At 41.4% G+C, this 21,369-nt stretch overlaps 1 protein-coding gene across 1 annotated transcript; it reads right to left on the reverse strand.

Annotated features, from left to right (window-relative positions):
• Window positions 1-11,273: 11,273 nt before the first annotated feature.
• On the reverse strand, window positions 11,274-19,668 carry ADRA2C (adrenoceptor alpha 2C). Its single transcript, XM_015862949.2, has one exon. The coding sequence runs from the start codon at window positions 19,618-19,620 to the stop codon at window positions 18,280-18,282; it is 1,341 nt and encodes a 446-aa protein (XP_015718435.1). The 5' UTR covers window positions 19,621-19,668; the 3' UTR covers window positions 11,274-18,279.
• Between the last annotated feature and the right edge of the window lie 1,701 nt (window positions 19,669-21,369).

Genomic DNA, 21,369 nt, shown 5'->3' on the forward strand with positions numbered 1-21,369 from the left:
TTCTCAAGTATAAATGCTTACAAGAGGAGGAGGCAAACATAAGGCTTAGAACAATAAATGTGATAATGAGCAATCTGGATGCTGACCACACTCGCTGTCAACTGCTTTTATGAGCATTACCAAATCAAAGGGAAAATGTGCTAAGGGGAATAGGGATGAATCAATGCGTGGAAGTAAACTGAGGGCAGTGTAATACATGCTTTGATCCTATGGCAACTGAATTATTTAGATTTTAAGATGGGAAAATGATCTATCTGCATAATTTCACTAGCAATCTCAAAACCAAAGAACATTTCATTTCCTTACTTCATTGCCTCATGCAATGCATGGAAACAGTAGCAGGACAATAAATAATCCATATGGTTTTTTTTAGTTAATAAGTTTTCTTTTAATATAAGCAGCTAATCCTCTTTGCAAGGGAAACAATATATACATATGGAAGTGGTATTACAGTTTCATTTTCTCTGTGATACAGAGAGTTTTTTTAATGAAAATTGTAGTGGGAGAAATACTTCACCAAGGGGCTTTTGGATGTGCCATCAGACTGCTCATGAAATCTTCTGCATGCAGTCTGTTCAGACAAACAAACTTTGTTCTCTTCATTGCAAATTCAGACCAACCAGATCTGGGGCAAAGCCATAATTCCTGTGATGTGTGGGAATATATCAATATCTTCTTCTTTTCACTCCCTCCTTATAGCCATGGATAATCTCTTTTCTACTCCTGAAGTCTATTTGATGCGTGGTAGACAGATCAGCTATAAGTTCTGTGTATGTGTACCTGCCTGCTTCTTATGATGCAGTGAAGAAGACCAACAGTATCCTGGCCTGGATCAAATGAGGGGTAGCCAGCAAGGCAGGGGAGGTGATTGTACCACTCTGCTCTGCCCTCATGAGGTCCCATCTGGAGTACTGTGTCCAGGCCTGAGGCCCCCAGCACAGGAAGGATGCGAATCTCTTGGAGTGGGTCCAGAGGAGGGATGCTAAGATGATCGGAGGGCTGGAGCACCTCTTCTGTGAAGAAGGGCTGAGGGAGTTGGGCACGCTCATCTTTGAGAAGAGAAGGAAGAGAGACCTCTTTGCAGCCTGACAGCATTTAAAGGGAGATTTTAGATTTAAAGGAGGGAGACTGACTTCTTATATGGTCTGATAGTGACAGGACAAGGGTAAATGGTTTTAAACTAAAAGAAGGGAGACTTAGATTAGATTCTTAATTCAGAGGGCAGTGAGGCACAGGATGTCTCATTCCTGCAGGTGTTCCAGCCCAGCTTGGATAGTGTCCTGGGCAGCTTAATCTAGGGGGTAGCAATCAGCCCACGGTAGTAGATTGGAAATGGATGGATTTTAAGGTCCCTTATAACCCAAGACATTCTGTGACTCTGTGATCTTTGCTTTTTAGTATAAACTGTTCCCTGCCAAAGAAAATCACCTGGTTGCTGGGCCACACAAAGTGTGATTTTCTTCCTGCCTCAGCCTAAGGATTAGAGATTGTATTGCTGAAGCTTGGGTTTCCCCTTTCTTACTATGAATGTTATGGCACAGAAGCTTATGGGTCACACTTACTCTTTAGCCTGGACAAACTGCTATTTAAATTATTCCCTGTATGGAGGAAAGGTTTCCACCTAGGAATGAGAAGGGCTCTGCCCACACAGATTACCCTGTAGAACTGTGGTGAGAGCAAAGTCGTGAAAAATAAGGATCAAGGTTCTGCAGAGAACTTGAGCAGAAAGGAAGGAAAGCACAATTTCTACCCCCAATTTATTTCATGACATGAAATTGACCTTTGCTGTAAATATCAAAGGAAAGAGAGGTGCTCTCCTGAAGCCCAATTAGCTGCTCAATACACTGAGAAAATGTCTCTTCGTTCCTCCCTGAGGATTTTTTCCAGCAGCAATGTGCTTGGCATGCATTTCTTGCAGATTTTTATTTGTACTCTCCCTCTTTCTTTGCATGAGCTCTCTGCCCTCATGTAATGAATAGGCCAGAGAATGACTTGATGTGACGGTTTGAGTATTGTGACACCCCAGACCCATCACAGAACTGACTGTCCATGAATAATGTGCCCAGACTATAACCATTATTGTAACAATTGCAGCAGCATAGACATTTCCTGTTTTAAAATTTAAATGCATAAATGTATCTGTCTATAGGATTATTTTACTTACAGCTTTATATCTGGAGTGTGATTGAGGTGTTTACTCAGATGACATGTATGTCAGTATTAAAAAAGTATCACTTCAGGGCTGTTTTAAACATACCAGAAGTGTATTCTTAATTGAATATTCCTTCATGGCCTGGGAGTGCATTTCTGTGGGACACATTATGCACTCCTGAGATAGCAGCAAATGTGCATGTGTGAGTACATGGAATAAATAAAACTCTGATGCAAGAAGGCTCAGAACAGAACTCTTAATGGGGATTTTTCCTACAGGCAGCTTTTGGCATTGACTTTGCTTAGAAAGGTCTCATGATCTAGCAGAAAAAGAATTTAGTTTCTAAGAACTTGATGTGCTTAGAAAGGCAAAAATCTTCGTCTCTAGTATCTCTGATAGCTTGTCAAATTTAAGTTGCTAGAAGCATGAGGAAAAAGTATTCAAAAATATTCAAAGAAATTGCCTAACTCTGCACCTTCTTTTACTAATGTGATATCCCCACGTTATGCCTCCTGTACTAGTTTCCATTTCCCTTAGAGCCAAGACCAATTATCCCTGCAGCTTTCCAGCTGAAAGCAACAATATTCCAGTGTTCTTCACACCTATTTACACACTATAATGCTCTGAAGCACAAATGTACCCACTTCCTGTCTGTCAACCAACAGCTCTTTAATAACTATGGAACACAATGAAGTGCTGCAGTCATATTCTATAGGATATGTCTAAAACAATTCTGAAGCTCCTTTGTGCCCTCTTCACCCTTAGAAAACTAAAGCTGATTTTGATCTACTAATTGGGAAGGCAGTGGATTTGTCTTCAGTATATTCTTTACGCCATTTCTCAAGTGTGAAAAAATTGTTTCCAAAACATCTCTGACTAGGAGGGAAACTGGCTTACTGACAGTCTCTTCTGTCATTGCTGCCAACTACTGAAACAACATGTTTCACAATGACATAGCTGACACCACACCTGTTCCTACCAGCTCTGGTACACCACATCCCAACACAAAGAGCAGTATTCCCAAAGCAGCTCAGTCTGCATGTTATGGGAGAGGACACATTTGACCCATGCAGTGGGATATGGCAGTTATGTCATGACAGCATGGCTGGCTCCCAACTTCCTTGCTGGATACAGCACAACAGTGGGCAGAGCCAGTTTTCCATGGATATCATGTAAGCATGCTCTGAAAGCCCTAGTTCCTCTGATCTCAATTGACCAATTTACCTCACTGAGTTACTGTCTTTGGAGACAACTACTGGGGCCAGTAAACTGAAGAATGCCCCAGGGTCCCAGTGCCTGTCCTGGTATTGTGGTAGGTGATAGCAGGAGGAGGTACAAAGTGTTAAGCACAGGAATAGGCTCCCCACAGAGGTGGTTGAGTCACCATATCTGAATGTGTATAAAAACCATCTGGATGTGGTGCCCAGGGACGTGATTTAGCAGTGTGTTGTTAGAGTTAGGGTAGTGTGGTTAGATTGTGGCTGGACTTGATAATCTTGAAGGTCTTTTCCTTCAATTTTCCTGAGCACTTGCCTCCTTTGCAAGTCTTCTTCAGCCATGAGTGCCTTTCAGTAGCTCCCCTCAGTAGCTCAGGGGAGATGCAAAGGATGCTGCAACAGTGTTGTTAGTAGGTGGATACTGGGATTTGGCCATGTTATCGATGTTATCTTGTTTTATAAAGGATCATTAAAAAGTATGGAGAAAGGTAAGATACTGATGTGAGAGTGGAATTTACTGGTTGCAATTTATTACTAGTATAGATCCAAAGAAATACCCCAGTGGGAAATTTGGCCCAAAGCCTTTTTTTTTTTTTTTTTTTTTAATATATATAAAAGAGTTTTCAGAAGCCTCTGGTGACAGAGAAAAGACAGTTAAAGAGAACAATTAAATAACAGTTGTCCTGAAGCCAACCGAAAATTACCTTTGATATCAGAATCCATCTGTGCCAATCAGTGAAGCCTACTGGGGAGAAAATGAAACAAAAAGAAATGAAAGTGTCACGACTACTGGCAAACAAGTAGATGAAATTAAGTCACCTTAGCTTGAAACATGCATTCACTGTTGAAAATGAAGTTTAACTTTCCTCTCTTCAATACCAGAATGAAAACTATTCTATACATACTGCCCTGAGAACAAAATTTTTGTAGGCTTTGTGCTTCTTCCCCAGACCATATATTTAATTACTGAAGCTTGAGATCTAATAAAGGAGAAACTGCTTCCATACACACCAAAGCAAGATTAAAGTATTTTCAACCATGTAGTAAATTTACATCATAGAACTGTTTGTGTTGGAAGGGACACTTAAAGGCCATCTAGTCCAACTCCCCTGCAATGAACAGGGACACCTACAGCTCCATCAGGTTCTCAAAGCCCCATCCAGCCTGAACTTGAGTGTCTCCAGCACCCAGTGCTTCTCTGGGCAGCCTGTTCCAGTGCCTCACCACCCTTCCTGTAAAAATAATAATATCATTTATCTAAGAAATAGTATTCATTATTGACTACACAGAATGCAGAAAATCTACAAACGTTAATTCTGTAGAGGTTTCTAAAACAAATTTCTGAATATTTGGCCTTCTGAATGTTTTGTCCTCAGCATCTCACACTGAATTTTGTGACCTGAAATGATTGCTGTAATATTATGTAACAGGCATTCCCTCTTGAAGCTAATAAAAAATGCCTCAGTAGCTCTTATTGCTCCAAATTCTTTTGAAAAATAACATTCCCTTCTTAATGATGATCTTCTCAGCTGCTTTTTAGAAGATAAAAAAATAAAGCAATCTCTGCTTCAGTAATAATGATCTACTTCTTTTTCATGTCTCCTTTTTTAGTAAAAAACTTTCACCCATGCATGTGATTAAAGAAATCAGCTCCCTGATCATTTGGCTTTGGAGCTGTCACAATTTTTTCATCAAGAAATGTACAGTAAATGAGCCTGAACAGAGTTTACAGTGATTGAGTGATAGTAAATGCTTTATTGAGAGAATGTTACGAAAACAAGAAGTGTTGATGGCAAGGTCTAAACAATAAGAGCTATCATTTTGCAACAACACAAGATTCCCTGAAATGATTTTCAACAGCTACAAAAACACAATACAAATTGGTTATAGCCCTAGAAAAGAGACTTAATGCTGCGCTCTTTGCTTGGGATGAGATGTAAATATAGATCTGAAGATCTGAATTACAAACCTGATTTTTCTGCCATGTTAGTGGAGCAGCTCTTTCTGAAAACATCCAGTGCTCATTATCACTGCTAAACCATCAGCACCTGCTAAAATGTGATTGTGTTTGGGTAGACTTCCTGTTGGAGAACTGAGATTTCTTTAGCTAATATCAAGAATTCTAACTTCTGACATAAGCATTACAAAATTTACCCTAAGTAGAGAGTAACACCACAGTGAGAAATGTGGCTTATACCTACACGTCATAACTTACAACCTCAAAATAGAAAACACAACTCATGAGAATTTTCCTTTCCAGTTTTTCTACTGCTTGTCTTGTTTGAATTTTAAGACTTTTTTCAAGAAAAAATAATATGAAATTCTAATTTTTGTAGAAGCACAGATTTTTAATTTTCCCCATACTTATAAAATAAATAAGTGCATAAATAGAAACACAGCTATTGAAGAGTAAAAGTATAGAAAAGAGGCTTTACATCATATGTTTTGGGAGAGTTTTTCCCAGCATCTCTGTTTACTATTTGAAAAAATCTATTAAAACTCTGAAGAACGTTGACAAAATGGCTAAATAATCCTGAAAGATAGCTCTAGTTCTGCTAGGTAGCAAGAGTTATGAAAGAGGGTTTCACTTTGTTAATTAGGTAGTGGATATTTTTATCATTGAAAACTTAATATAGCCTGTGGGGTGACTTAGAGGAAAGTCCTACCCCTTCGCTAGCATTACGGATGTATGTAATCGCATAATTCCTAGGAGAGTAAATTCATTATAGCCTGGGGAGATACAGACAGAATCCATATACAAATGCAGAGCAAAAGGATCTCATCTTCAATTACTTCAAGGCTTTCATGTTTCCTTCCCTTCTATCCTCTACCTACATGGTCCTGTAAGTAACACTTCTACCCACCTCTGAAGCCTGCTCACAAGATCCAGGTGTTTCAGTAGAACTCTGTCTCCCAACTCAAGGGATTTTCTTGAGAACTGGGCTCAGATGTGTTCCTTGATTCAGCTGGCCAGTAAATATCTCAGTTCAACTCACCCAGTTCGGGTTCTGTCCTTTGCTTTCTGTGTCCCTGGAGTTTGTCATTATCTATCACAAAAGCTTGTGCACCCTCTTCCAGAAAAACACTTTATCAGCTTTGTCACATGTCTCTCACACAGGGCAAGCATCAGCCATTAAGGCAGTTGAAGATATTAGTAGGTTTCTAAAAATAAACAAACTCAATAAGGAAAGAGTTCCTTCTTTTCCCACCTCTGAGTCCCAGAATCCAAGTTCAAGTATAATGGTGGATCATTTCAAGAGGAATAATGAGCAGCTGGCCCATGCAAAATAATTGCTTGGTGGCAGCCATTTCATGAATGAATGATACTTTCTTCTATATGGTGTCCCAGTAGGATTTACTAATCAATACTGTGAGGCTATACGGCTGTAAAAAAGGCTAGAGCTATAAATTCTTCATCATTTCTCCATTTTGTTTTGGAAGAACAAGTAATATAAGAATGGTACTGATGTCCCCTCAGCTCTTTCTTATCTGTTACTAAAATTTATTCCAAGATATGCATATCCAAAAGAGTTAACTGTTTTTTAATGTTATAGATCTCTGGATCTAAAATATTACAAGAAGAAAGAAGAATCTCTTACTTCAGGGTGGTGCAGTAGTGAATGGGAGTATGTCTGCTCTTTCTGAACTCTATCATCAGTTAATGTAATTGCAAAGCAGGAGTCTTCTGCCTGAGAACAAGTCTGTAAATGCCAGCTTACAGTCATTTTGTTGCTTTGTTCTCTTGTACTTGCTGCACTTTTGCAGGAAGAAGAAATGTAAGAAACATGTAGAAAGTAAAAGGAAGAAAAAGAGAAATGGACTTTTTTTTTTCTTCAGAAAAGTAAAACATAACTAATGGGTGTTAAAAGGGAGCAGTCAGAGACCTATAAAACCAATATCCCATTATTAAGGAAGGCAATTCAGTTACAGAGTCAGTGCACAGACAATTACATTCTTGCCAAGGAACCCTGAGGCTATTCATGGAACTATTTACCTGAATGCATGTGTCATTGCTCGTTAAAAAAATAAAAAAGCACAAAAAAAACTGGAACTTTGAGAGAAGAGCTAACATGATTAGCAAATTATACATACAGCTACACATCAAATCAACTCTAGGGATCAACATACAGGTCTAAGAGTACCAAATAAAATTTAATAGAATAGCATTTTCAGCTAGCATGTAAAGTGCTCGTCATCTGTTTGGAGCTCTCATGGTTTAAAAATGGCTTATTTCTGATATTTTAATCTTGGGACATATGTAGTTATCATTGTAGGATGTGTGACTGCTTGGGAAACAGTTATATAAATAACTTCAAGGAACACAAATAGAGCACACTGATTTAGAATCCTCATGAGCGAGCGCAGCTTTCTGGATATATGTAGACCAAATGTTGACATTTATCATTCCGTAGTTTTTTCCACATTCAGACAATTTGTTATGATTTGTATCCTGAGCAGGAATCATGCTTCCAGGCACTGAAATGCACATAAGGAACTCCAAAACAGGAACTGCCTCAGAAACATCTTGATATAAACGTTGTTCTCAGAATCACAGCTCCTCAAAAGATTAATGCCTCTATCCTGGTGCTGTACCCTGGACAGTGAGAGGCTTTTATAGCGAGTATTTATGAACTTTGGCAGGTATTTCTAATAATTATGATCTAGGACCTGTGTAGCACATTCAGTGTACATAGCTCTCAAAAATATTTATGAATTCAGTAATAATAATACTTTTCAATACTAAAAAAAATAATAAATACTACTAATAAAAAATAATAAATAATAATAATAATTAAAAAAAAAAGGTGAGAGACTGAAATGTCAGATTCATAACACATTGGATTGGAAACTGAGAATGAAACTAGATATGAACATTTGTCCAGACCTGAATAATGCCTCTGCTGGTAACTTATAATGAAACAGAATTTTAAAAGTTTTGATACTATAAGTAGGCTTCTTACCCTGGGAAAATTTCTTTCTTGTGTGGATGTGGGGAACAGATACTTTGTCATACTAAATCAAGGATTATGAACATTTATTTAGAGCATGTTCTGGCCCTGTGATTTATTTAGTGGAAGCCAAATAACAAGCTTCATGTCTTATGTGAAAAACACAACTGTGTTGCCATGTCCTACAAGAGCATCAGCATTGTAACTGCAGGAAAACATTTATGACATTCTGAAAGGAAGAAAAGGATTTTCAATTCCAGATGTGACAACATAATCATGAATGCAGCAGCTAGCATCCAAATCTCTGAAATGCTACTTACTTCTAAACAAGGGTCAGATGTGGAAGGGGAATAAAGCAGCAAGTGTCATTGTCAGAGTCTCCCATTGCTCAGTCTTTAGTTAAAGTCTTCAGCTGAGTATGGAAATATGCTTATTTCCTAGTTATTTTTTCTCAGTCATGGCAGCAATGGTATAAATCATGACTTGGTGTTTTATGATCTATATTCTTCTCCACTTCAAAGAAAGTAGATCACAAAGACTTATTTGGCTTGCTGAGAATAAACACTGTGTCTTTTCTTGTCTATAAGATACATTTATGTGCATTGTCCTCTATTAAGGACTGGGGTGGAGGAGGAAAAGCCAACATGCTGATTCATTCCAAACAAAAAAGAAAAGATTTAGAGACTCAAATAAGCTAAGGAAGAGATGATGAAATTTTGCCCACTTATAGCTATACATGTGTTTTCCATATAAGTACTATTATTTTGATGCTATCGAATTATACAGACTTTCCTTTACTATTGGGAGGACCATATTTCTTGGTCATAGGCTAACTTGGTATTCAGGAGACCTCAGGATGTCTCCAGTCCAACCTCCTTCACAGCAGTGTCAGCTGTGAGGCCAAACCAGGCTGTACAAGGCATTAACCAATCAGGTCTTGAAAGCCTCCACAAACAGGGACATCACCTCCTCTCTTGGCAACCGAGATGTTTTATTATATGACATATGTAATAAGGGGCAAGTAAGTGCACTGAATTAATAAAATTGTGCTTGAGTAATCACATAATGAAATAGTTAATTTGCATTCGAAAGTCCTATTTTTAGTGTTTATTCCTCATGTTTATTTTTGTATTGCCAAAATAGAAAAGGAACAGTTATTCCTGTAGTCATGTATCTTCTGTGTTTGTTTCTTCTCTAAAAGAAATGGAAGAAAAAAAAAAAGAAAAATCTTCATTAATAGTAACTGTTACCACAATAAAAATCCAGCTAACACACACAAAAATCATGACAAGTTTTGAAAACCTGAGGGCAGCTCTCTCCAACCTATTTGATGATCAGTCATCCCAAGCTGGAGACAGCAGAATTATGTAAGACTGAGCTGTAGCTGAACTCTATTTGGGAACAGACTGGCTTATCCTCCTCCTGCATTTACTGCACATGGGCTACTTTTAAAAATTGCTTCTACCTACTTTTCTACTTTAATACCAGACACTTGGGCAGCCCTTTCCTATAGTTACAAACAGTGTCCCCTTGAGTTTCATGGAATTGACTGGCTTTCTGATAATGACAAATGCTTCCAGGAATCCCCCTCAGTATAACATTTTCACCTGGCATTAAAGGTCTCAAAATTTCCTCTTATTATGATCAACTTCCTTGAAAAATACATTCAGAACTTCTCATTAGCTTGAAATATTTGTTCCCATCTATTACCTATCCTGTCTAATGTTAGATTTGTGTATGTTATTTCTATAACATTTGCTTCATTGGGTTTCTGGGAAATGTTTGGCTTTCCGAAGATTAATGTTCAGTAAATTCAAGTGAGGTGATCTTCAAAGTGTGAGAGAATGATACAGTAATCCGTGGTGTACCGTGAAACACTGGGCAGACCCTATAAAAAATGAGAGGCAAAAGATCTCTCCATCTACCTCTGATTCTCTGCCTGTTTGCATATTGACCTGGACATTTGGTTGGTTATTTCAGTGCCCAACTTTCCTCCTTCTGTCATGGAGTTATTTCTAGATCTATATGGGTGACATTTCTTTCAGTAATACAGAAGTACATAAGAATTTCATCCCTTTGCTTTGTAAATCCTAAATTGGGGTTATGAAGGTACCTGTTGAATGTATGGACAATATGGGCATCAAAATGGGAGTGTTGAATACAACACTGGTGACTAAATAAAATTACGAGTGATGCTGGTGCCTCCACACAAACCAGACAGGCTGTGTTTTTATTTGTTTGCTTGTTTATTTTTTGTTTTTCTATTCTGTAAAAGTGAAATGAAATGGGCTGCCCACCAGACAGAAACAAGCTGAGAGAAACAGTTTGTGTATCCTAATAGGATTCACGGGCAAGGTCTGTGGGCATGTGGTATTCACAGAGCCAAAAGCAGAAACACAGGCATAACTTTGTAAACATTGGAGCTTAGCAGGGTTCTGAGTTGCAATAGTGGATTCACTGGAAGGATCCACATAAAGCAGAAGCTTGTTAAGATTTGCCTACCTCTATGCCATTAATCTTTTCATTTCCCATCAGTGAAAAGGGCATGGCAGTCCCTTTCTAATGCATAAAGGCATTGACAGACTAAGCATTATGAAGGTTATGAAGTATTTAGATACAGTGATAATGGAGCTCAGAGCTGAGTGCCCAGCACCCAGGAGTCTGGAAGTCTCGGCTTTCTGGCACCTCACCTAGCAGCTGGCTCAGACAGACAACCAGCAGGCAGTCAGACCAGCTGGGGCTGATTTAAGGTCTCCTGGCCTTATTTTATATGGGGCAAAACAGATATATTATTTAAGGAAAGATCAGATTTCATCAAACAAGCATTTTTCTGGCACACCACCGAAACAACAACACTCAAGAATGTCCCATCAGTTCAATTGCTAACTGTGTAGAACAGTGCATCAAGCACCTCTGACATACCATGTGGCAAATCAAAACTAGCAGTCTGATGGACTGACTTAAAGTTTCCCTTTAATTAGCTGCAGAAATCACTGCTAATGTAAAAAAAAAATAATCAATATCGAGGTTAGCAAATGCACACTTATAGATGTTTTCAAAACCCTGCAAGCAATCACTGATCATTGATAAAACTCTCCAAAAGTAATGCAGTGTGTGTTGGAGCGAGTCAAGGACTTTTAGCATCACTCCTGGCATGCTTGCGCCAGATGTACTTACACACAGCATAACACAGCATGGAAGCACCTCACAGACAATGCTCTGGGGAATCCTCCCAGAAGAGCTGGAGGGAGGGCAAGTGCTATCATCTCTTTGTAGATCAGATCCCGAGGCATACAAAGTAAAGGCTCAGCAAGAGTCTGCTAGGTATTGTACTCGGGCTGCAAGCAGGGACTGCTTTCAAGAGCAGAAGCAGGGAACAGAAAGACAAAGTGAGATAGCTCTCCTGCCTTATGTGGAGTGATTCTCTAGGAAACCTTTAGCAGGCGGTTTGGTGTAGATGATCTCCAGCAGTCCCTTCCAACCTCTCCGATTCTGGAATTCAATAGGCATGTATTTGACTCCCCTAACCTTTGCTGGACACTTGAATTGTTCCGCTGTGTACCTACAAGGGCCCCAGTTGAACATCTCCACACTCTGCTTGTATCACAGGTCTCAGGCAGGGCACCCCTGGGACAGACAAGATTAAGCCTTTTGCTTAATTCAGCTGTTCCCAGTTTTTGACATATGTTTGCTTTCCAGATAGAGAATGTCCTTGTGAAACAAAAGTGTTAGTCTACTGAGAGACAAAAAGCTAGGTCAAATAAAACATTTATATGCCTAAAGGAAAAGCATTTTAGCTGTATCACCTTTATAAATAGTTTGTTGGCTAAAGTACTCAGTGAGGAAGTGGGAGACCTCAGTATTAATTTTTTACTCCAGTGGACTGAGTTGAAAGGGATGCTGTGCTGACACTGTTACATCATAGAGGAAATCATCAGCAGTTTTGGGTCAAAGGCATAGAACAAACTCAAAAGTAGGGTGTACCTTCAGCCTAGGGTTAACCTCTGTACTGAGTGCCATACAATTCAGAATCAGTGAGGTTCTTATTTCCCTGACTCATGCCACTTGTTAGACATCACAGTAGAAAAACTACTCCTCATGGCCTGACTTTAACTAATTCAAAGGGATTAACAGAGCTAATGGAGGGAAATATAAATCTTTTATTTTTTTGCCTTATTGTCAGTGGAATTTACCGCTTTCTCTGTCAGCAGAAAATGAACGACTGCTGTTCACAAAAATGCTGAAACACGTAAATCTAATTGATTTTGATGAAGCAGGCAGCTACATTTTTGTACTTTACATTCAGGACCTTTAATAAAGCATTTTTTAAGTGAGCTACACATAGACAGATTGGATTAAGTGCTGTTTTACTTCTCATTAGATATTTCAGAAAAGTATAGTGAATTTTATAGTAGAATGCCATCCATTGACTGAAAAGTTTTTTTGTTTTCTTTTTTCTAGTGTAAACAGTTCCATTAGCACAGTCTATTAAAAAATAAACTGCAATTTTTCCTGACAGATCTTGTGATAAAACACCAGGCTGGGAATATACCAGGTTTCATTTCATAGTATTTTCTGTGCCTGTGCTCCTTTCCCTTTCCTCTTTTCTCTTTTCCAGCAATCTTCCTCTATNAAACTGCTGTGCAGCTGAAATACAAAATGCATGGGATAGTGCGGTGAGGTGCATGAGAGAGAAACGAATTAAACTGAACTTCTGTAAATATTTAAGAAACTACTTATATTTCTGGCATTTTTAAGGCTGCCACTTAAAAAATAATAATAAAAAAGCAATGTACGAAATGTAGGTATAACCTAAATTCAAACCAAGCATGACATTCACCATGAGTTCAAGATACCCAAGCCTTTCCTGTTGAAAACAGTAACAGAGTTACCACTGGAAGACTGGGCTAATGGTATATTCCCTGAGAGACCTAACATCTGCTTCCCTGAGAAGCAGTATGTCCACTATTTCCACATCAGGTACCTCTGTTGGTTTTTCCTAGGAGTTCAAAGTGATTGGGAAGGCACCAAATTTAAGCCAGCTCAATTATCAGAATGTGACCCAGGGAAATTTCACAACACACAACTCTTCAAACTGCTTATTGTCTCTTCCTTCCATACTTAAGTGGTCTCAAAGCAAAGATGCTCAGGGTAGATTGTGAAAAATAAACTGAATTCAGTGTAGAGTTACTGATGCTAAATGGCCTTAAGACTATTTTGGTTCAGTTGCAAGGACAAATGACAAACATATGCTAGGTGTTGAACACTGAAGTTAGCAATTCCCTAAACCTACCTCCTCCCATAGCATCTTCTGTACAATGTGGTTGATTCACAGATCTGGAAGGCAAATTAACATTTGCTAAGACAATAGGAATAAATCTCCATATTTCTTGTCTAAGGTGCAAAGAGGGCAAAAGAGGCTCTGAGTATTCATTTCTTTACACACTATGCTCTCTCTAAGTCTTAGAGTGTTTCAACTGAAGCCTCTGGCTGCCTGCTCCTCACCAACTTCATGAGTGACCATGAAAACAAACCCACAAAAGGCAACTGGCTTTTACTTTGCACAAATTGTAGCCATTCCTTCCTTCTTGACTGCAATGGGTTAAAGTCAGATCATTCTCATGAAATACATGCTATTGCCAACATGTCCTACAAAATCCTTCTATACTTCAGATGCTGTTTTCTCCAACATCAACCTCTCCAGAGAGTGAGGGAGAAACCAACAGTTTTCTTCTCTGAAAAAAAAAAAGATGCAATCATATAATATTCTTCATCTAACTTATTCTGAAAATACAGTGAGTTTTGCTGCCCTGATGTAATCGAAAATCCCCTGACCCACATCTTATATGGGTTTGAACAAACACCCTGACCCACACCACACTTTCTATAGGTTTGAAGGACTGCTTTCAATTAGCTGTACATTTACAAATGCTTGCTTACATTCCATGGGCACGTTTACTGAAAAAAGGCAACATCCTTGCCCACACTGAGTAGCTCCCTCATTCACAAGCAAACTCTAGTGTAAAGTTTTCTGGGATTACTCACAAAGGGTGATGCAGCTCAGTGTGTGCAAAGCTGCTGTGGTAAAGTCTTTCATCTATTTTACTTCCCAGAAATTGTCAGTGTTCTTGGAGCAACAGGATTTCTTTATGAAGCGATCACACAGAATAACAAGGGATTCTTACTTTAGACAATGCTTTAAAGCTGCGATCCCATCAGATCTCTTGTATGTAAGGTACCCTCCATCTGTCTCCAGTCTTGAAGAGGCTGATCCTGTGGGTCTTACTCATACAAAACTCACACAAAGGAGCTGAATGATAGCAGCATTGAGTTCTTATCCTAGCCAAGTTGTATTGTTTGATATTTCAGTAACGAACCAATAGTGGTACCGTTCAGAAAACAGGTTCTGAAAACAAAGCATTAGCTCCTCAGTTTAGACTGACAGAGAATACTCTTCATGGTGAAATACACAAATGAACAGTTGAAGATCAGGTGCTTGTTAAAATCAATATGGCTTTATAGTAACATTTTTTCTTCCACAATAGTAGAGAAAAAGAGTGTTTCCACCAGCTCATCAGATGTAACCAAACATACAAATGAATACATTTGAAACACCTTCTCCCTTTTTCTTGTGCAAAAGCTTCATTGACTGCGTTTTTCCTCGATGTGCCATGAGCCAACTTAGAGTGGAAGTACAACCACAGTGCAAGCTGCAGAGCTGATAACTTTTTATGAAGTGTTAACAACACACAATGTTACAAATTCCAGTCTTCAGCTATTACAAGTAATAAAAGAACACTAATTAAAAAAATAAATCAGCCCCCTTTTACTTCCTTGAAGCATATTCAGTAGAGCATATTCAGTAGTTACATTAAAAACAATATTTATAGAAATCCTCTTTGTTCACTAATTTAGAGGGAAATGCACTTAAAAGGGGTGTATACTGTGCATCCTTATTGATGAATATTACTTTTTACCTAGCTCAGAAGAAATAAAATCCTTGAGACATTGAAACAGATGAGTAACTGAGAGAGATTAAAACCACAGAGAATGTCCTAGTTTTAATATACGGCCGTACATAGGTGTTCAGTATCTGCATCAATCCCTTTGTAGGCATTTTGAAATGCAAAACAAAAATAGAAGCATTATATGATGATTACAGAATAATTTGATAGCAAAGAAATTATTTTTAAGGCACATCAGCCATTCCATACATATTTCACCTCCACTTTAAGCCTGTCAGTTAAATTTCTTCCGACTCCTTGAATTCTATGAAAACAAAGGGGAAGGACTGCACTTATAGACAACAAATCTGACTTAAAAACAGTGCAACAGTGAAACCGCTGTGTTTCTGCAGACTGGGAATCCAATCTAAATGAACATTAGATGACAAAACCAGACCCTTATCTTGGTAGGAATGGGTATCTCTAATGAAACTATCCAGTAGCTCAGAGGTAGTAGCTATATACCATATGTTGCTTTGGTTGCTCTGGCAATTATATAGTTTATTCATATAAAACAAACCTGAACTTTTTAGCTACATGATTACCTAGAAACGATCTGATCTTGCCCAGCTCCTGGCAGATTTATTTTAAAAAGAATTCTCCATTTTACACAAAAGAAAATGGCTTGTAGTTTCCTCCTCTCAGTCTGTTGCTATTTTTTCTTCTATTTGTCTGTCTCAGGTATACACTTGTACCAAAGCAGTTGTTATTTACATAGGAATGCTCCTGAAAATGTCTTAACGTACCTTCTTTAAATGCAAATGTCTAAATAAAGTTCAAATCTTTTTACAACTCCAAGCCATATTTCAAGAAAGGACCCACTAGTTTATGGATTTAAGACATTGAAAATGTCTCAGTTGCTTCTTTAATGAAATCGAGCAAACTTCAAACGCATTTGGTGCAATCATCTAATCCTTACTTAGGCAGAACACCCTCCCACTTGAGTTGGCCCTGAAGTTAAATTGTTTATTGAATTAACACCAGAATAGTAACCACCGCCAAATTGCTTTTCCAGGGTTAAGTGAACCGAATGAAAAACTGATGAAACAAACCGACTGCTCTATCATTTCTTCTTCTGATGTAGAGATTTCAAAAGAAGTGAGAGCACAAACACTTTTCAGACAGAAGAGTGGGAGTAAAGAAGGGCATATCTAATGATTTCCAGGTATAGATTTAATTTAGCTGTTTCAAGCAGCTTGCTGTATATTTCATCCTATTTTTTCAAAGAGCTGTTTACTATGGAAAGGTTCATTTGAGGCAGATGCCAAATCCTACTGCCTATGGAAAGAGTGATACACATAACAAAATTGAGCAGTATTTACCCCTGCAAACATAATACACGTCTTGCAGCAGCACAGCTGGAGAATGGATGTAAATATTCAGCTGAGTCTTACACTCAGTATGCACTCAGTGAGGAATATACAGAAACCAGCCCCTGCCTCTCATTCTCTTCATTACAGTTTATGACATTTCATATATGTCATAAATCCACGGGAAATAAAGCTTGCTTTAATAACTATTCAAACGCTTCTTCTCCCCCCTGGTCCCCAACAAAATACTTTGAAAACATGAACTAGAAATGAAAACAGGAAAAGGGAAAGAAGGCAGCATTAATATTAAAGGTTTGGAACAGCCGCACCTTCATTTGAGATTTGTTCACACAAACCACTGACAACCTGTAATGTATGCTTCTCATTAAAGGGAATAAATAGAAAGGATTTAATCTAAGTCAGTAAATACGAAGGGTTTAAAGACCTCAGTGGTGTGGTGATTGCTCTTCTGAAAATCTGCATAGCAGAGTGCCTCTGACTGCCTGTCTGAGGATAAGAGCAGCACACATCCAGCCCTGAGATAAGCCTTTTGAGGGGGACCTATAATGATGGGGAGAAAGTTCCCCACAGTACATTTAAGTTAAGCCAGTTAGCAACTGGACTTCAGAAAAATTTTAGTTGGGTTCAGTGAAATGATTTTAATGGAAAGTGGTTTAAGACGGAATCTTTGTCTTAAACAAGCCACCTGCTCCAGGACAGTGAGGTTCTCTGGCCACTGAGCTGAGAGCGACCGAGCAGGAATTTACTGCCTGGATCTCCAACAGGGGGAAATAAGGTCATTGTGTGTATGTGCTCTTTATCATATATCATGAAAACATGCAAAACTCCCCAGTTTGTCCCACTGGCAAATTCTATACAAGACAGGAAAAACATTTCCCATCCAGCTCTATATGAAAAAAAAAAAAAAACCCTCTAAAGAAAAAGAATACCCCATGCTTGACATAAGCCCTGTGATAAATCATCATTCAGAAGGTTTTAGCAGTACAAAGGTTTATTTAGAAAAGAGTTTGGATTGTTCTTTAGGGTTTTTTTGTTTTTTTGTTTTTTGTTTTGGCAAACATTTAAATCCTTTCATAATTCAGAAGCCTGCCAGTGCCTGGTGCCTAGCACTTTTCCCCAGATAAGCAGTAATAGCCAGTTTCTTACTGGGACAAGCCCATCCATGGCCACAGCTGCTCTGTTGATACTCAGATCCGTTATTCCACCACAACTGCCACTTAATCTTTTCCTCTTGCTGTCTCTGCTTGTTTTCCCACAAAATGCAAAGCCCCTATAAGCTCTGGGCCTCTCCATTTCAGTGTCTTACCCAATTTCCTCGGTGGACTCCCTGTGTCCTCTGTCAGGGTTCAAAGACAATTCCTCCCTTTCCAGTTAACCCGTCCACACCCCAGAACAACTCCTTCAGCACCGTGTTGCCATTCTGCACTGCAGTGAATGTGCTCAGCCTCCCTGATACCATCCCCATACCCCACCACTCTGCACCACCAAGGGGGCGAGCCCTCTTCCTTCTCTCTATGCCCCAACCCCATGTTCTCTTCCCTTCCTTCCTTTTCAGCACAGAGCCTTTTCCTTCCCTTTTAACTCCACTTCTGCTCAAGGAAAATTCATCCCTCTTATCCCTCTGGCTCAATGCCTAAAGTTCTTCTTCTTCTTCTTAAAGAGAATGTGTTTAAAGGACCTGCGGAAGTCCTGGTTGAAGATGGTGTAGATGACTGGGTTGAGGGAGCTATTGCAATACCCAATCCAGAAGAAGAACTTGAAGAGAGTCTCAGGGACCTCACACGCCTCCCGGCAAATACCATAGAGGCTGTAGCTGAAGAAGAAGGGGAACCAGCAGAGCACGAAGACCCCCATGACCACGGCCAGCACGAAGGTGAAGCGCTTCTCCCGGGCCTGGGTGACTTTCTTACGGCAGATACTGCTACGCTTCCGACGACGGCGATATGAGAAGAATTCCATGGAGCGATTGCTGGAGCGGGAAAGACGGCTACTGGAGTGCTTGGAGGAATATGAGTAGGAGAAGGACTGGCTCTTGCTGCTTTTGCGAGGATGCTCCTCCCGGCTCCGCCTCCGTCGGCTCTCTGAGGTGCTGCTCTCCTCCAGCTCAATGTCCTCCAGCTCAGAGGCTTTGCGCCAGTGATGCATTGAATAATGTCCATTCTCTCCCAACTGCATCCTCAGGGATGTGCAGCCCCCAGCAGCGCGGCTCAAGCCATTCTCAGTCTGGGAGGACCCCTCTGGCATCGTACGCTTTTCAGAGAGGGTCCTGGTCCTTAGCTTGGCCACACGGTAGATACGGATATAGACCAACACCATTATGAGGCAGGGTGCAAAGAAAGAGACAATGCAAGAAGAAAGAATGTACCATGTCTCATCATTGAGCTTGCACTGGGGAAAGACATCTCCTTCAGGGTCCCGGTACATGGAGATCAATGGTGGAAAGGAGATGAGAGCAGAAATGAGCCAGACGGTGACGATGATGGCCTTGATCCGCCGAGGGGTCCTCTTGAGGTTGTACTCCACCGCCTGCGTGATGGACCAGTACCGGTCCAGGCTGATGGCGCACAGGTGCACGATGGAGGAGGTGCAGAAGAGCACATCCAGCGCCAGGTAGATGTTGCACCACACTTTGCCAAAGTACCAATAGCCCATCAGCTCGTTGGCCAGGGAGAAGGGGATGACCAGGGTAGCCACCAGGATGTCGGCGCTGGCCAGGGACACCAGGAAGAGGTTCTGAGGAGCTCTCAGCGCCCGGCTGGTGAGCACGGCGATCACCACCAGCACGTTGCCCACGATCGTGAAAACGATGATGAAACCCACCAAGGCAGCCAGGCTGGCCACGGCAGCGGGCGAGTAGGGGGAAGGAGGCTGCAGGAGGGCGGCGGAGGACGGCGACGAGGGGGGCAGCAGCGCCAGGGACCCGTTCGGGGAGCCCAGGCTGGTGTTCCCCAGCAGCATCAGATCCATGGCGGGTGTGCGGGCCGCCGCCGTCCTACAGAGCCCGGCGGAGCCCCCGCCCCGCCCCACCGCCCCGCCGCCGCCCCGCCGTCCCCCTCATCGCCCCCCGCCGACGGCTCCGAAGGCTGCGCCTCCCCCGACCCCTCAGGGCACCGCCGCGCCGCCTCCGCCCGGCTCCCGGCGATGGGACAGCGGGGCACGGCTCTCTCCTGCCGCCCGCCCGGTCATGCCCGGCAGCTCCGCGCAGCCACTCAGCCGAGGGGAACAGCCGGCGGGTGCTGGATCCTCGCAGAAAGCAGCGTCCAAAGCGGCGGCATCAAATCCCATAGAGAACCCCGGCTCCCGGCGGCCCCGCTCCGGCAGCGCGGCAGAGCGAAGTCGCGTCTGCCCGTGGGCTCCGTGCTACTCTTGCATCGCGCTCCCAATCGGCGGCGTGCCCCGCCGACAAGCGCATGCTCAGTGCCGACAGGTAAAGCCGCCTCGCCCGTCTCGCCGGAACACCCCAGCGGTGGGTGAACAGCACGGAGAGTCGAGCAGAAAAGCTCCGGTCCGGCTACCGGCAGCTCCGAGGATGCTGTGCCTGCGGGGAGCACTGCGGCTGCCAGGGGGCGCCGTTGTCCGGCAGCGCCGAGCTGAGGGCGGTGGCCGTACGACGTTACACTGTACACTGAGAGCGTTACACTGTTTACACTTAACGTCGGTGTAAGATGAGAGCAGGTGGCCCGGGATAGAGCCCGTGGTTAACGCCAGGCTTCACACAGAGAGGGTGTGGGAGGGAGGCAAGAAGGAAGGTGTTACGATTTGGTTGTGAATGCAGAGGGATGTAGACAGCACGGGAAAGAAAGCAATGAGATGTTCAGTGGTATTCACACAGTTGGGACATTCAGGCACAGAGTTTTTCTCTGCCATCGTGAAGCTCCATCTGTATTGGTACATCCCAACACAAGGAAGCTGGTCCAGAGGAGGCAGTGAAGATGCTCTGAGGGCTGGAGCACCTTCTGCTATGAAGGATGGTGAATGGTGGAGGGAGTTGGGCTTGTTCAGCTTAGAGAAGGCTATAGGGAAACCTTTCTAACCTCCTTCCTGCATCTGGTGTCCTTATATTCAATACTCACCAAGTCACCTTTCTGAATGTACCTTAAACTGGTCTGGATCAGGTGGCCTCCAGGGATCTCTTCCAGCCTTCTGATTCCCTGCAACACTGAGATTAGGAATGTAAAGATAATAGCTATATAAGCAGTGGTGTTCTTCTGCGAGAGCCCAGCCTGGTGCCTGGATTTTGGATCACATGTTCTTCAAAGCAAGGACTGTCACACTAGTCTCTTAGCTAGTCTTTGTTATTTATTATTTTGTGTTAAATTGAAGAGTGCTTGTGCTTATATAAAACCGACAACCATGGCACAACCTTATCCACAGAATTAGCTGTTCTCATTTAAGGTAAAAGAGCATTTGAATGCACTCATAGCCAGTTACTTCAGTACTTGCTTTCAGTCCATAATAATATATTCCTTTTTTTTTGCTGTGTGGCAACATTACCAGCGTGCATGAGATAGCCACACTTTCTCATTGTAATGCTGTAAAATATGTGGTGTAAGAGGTGGATATCTATGGCAGGTCTTGAAGGGTGCTGTGGTACTGAAAAACACAGCCTGATTCCATGGCTAGTACCTAATTTTGAGGTTGCCTGACCTCCTTCATCATCACACTGCTTATTTCCAAGGGGGGAGGGTCTGATGTTGTCCCTGTGAATATTACTTG

Source organism: Coturnix japonica, chromosome 4 (genome assembly GCF_001577835.2).
Source record: "Coturnix japonica isolate 7356 chromosome 4, Coturnix japonica 2.1, whole genome shotgun sequence".
Taxonomy (NCBI): domain Eukaryota; kingdom Metazoa; phylum Chordata; class Aves; order Galliformes; family Phasianidae; genus Coturnix; species Coturnix japonica.

What these genes read in the sequence shown, in the direction of transcription:
- ADRA2C (XM_015862949.2), bottom strand. Translation starts at nt 19,620, where the DNA reads ATGGATCTGATGCTGCTGGGGAACACCAGCCTGGGCTCCCCGAACGGG.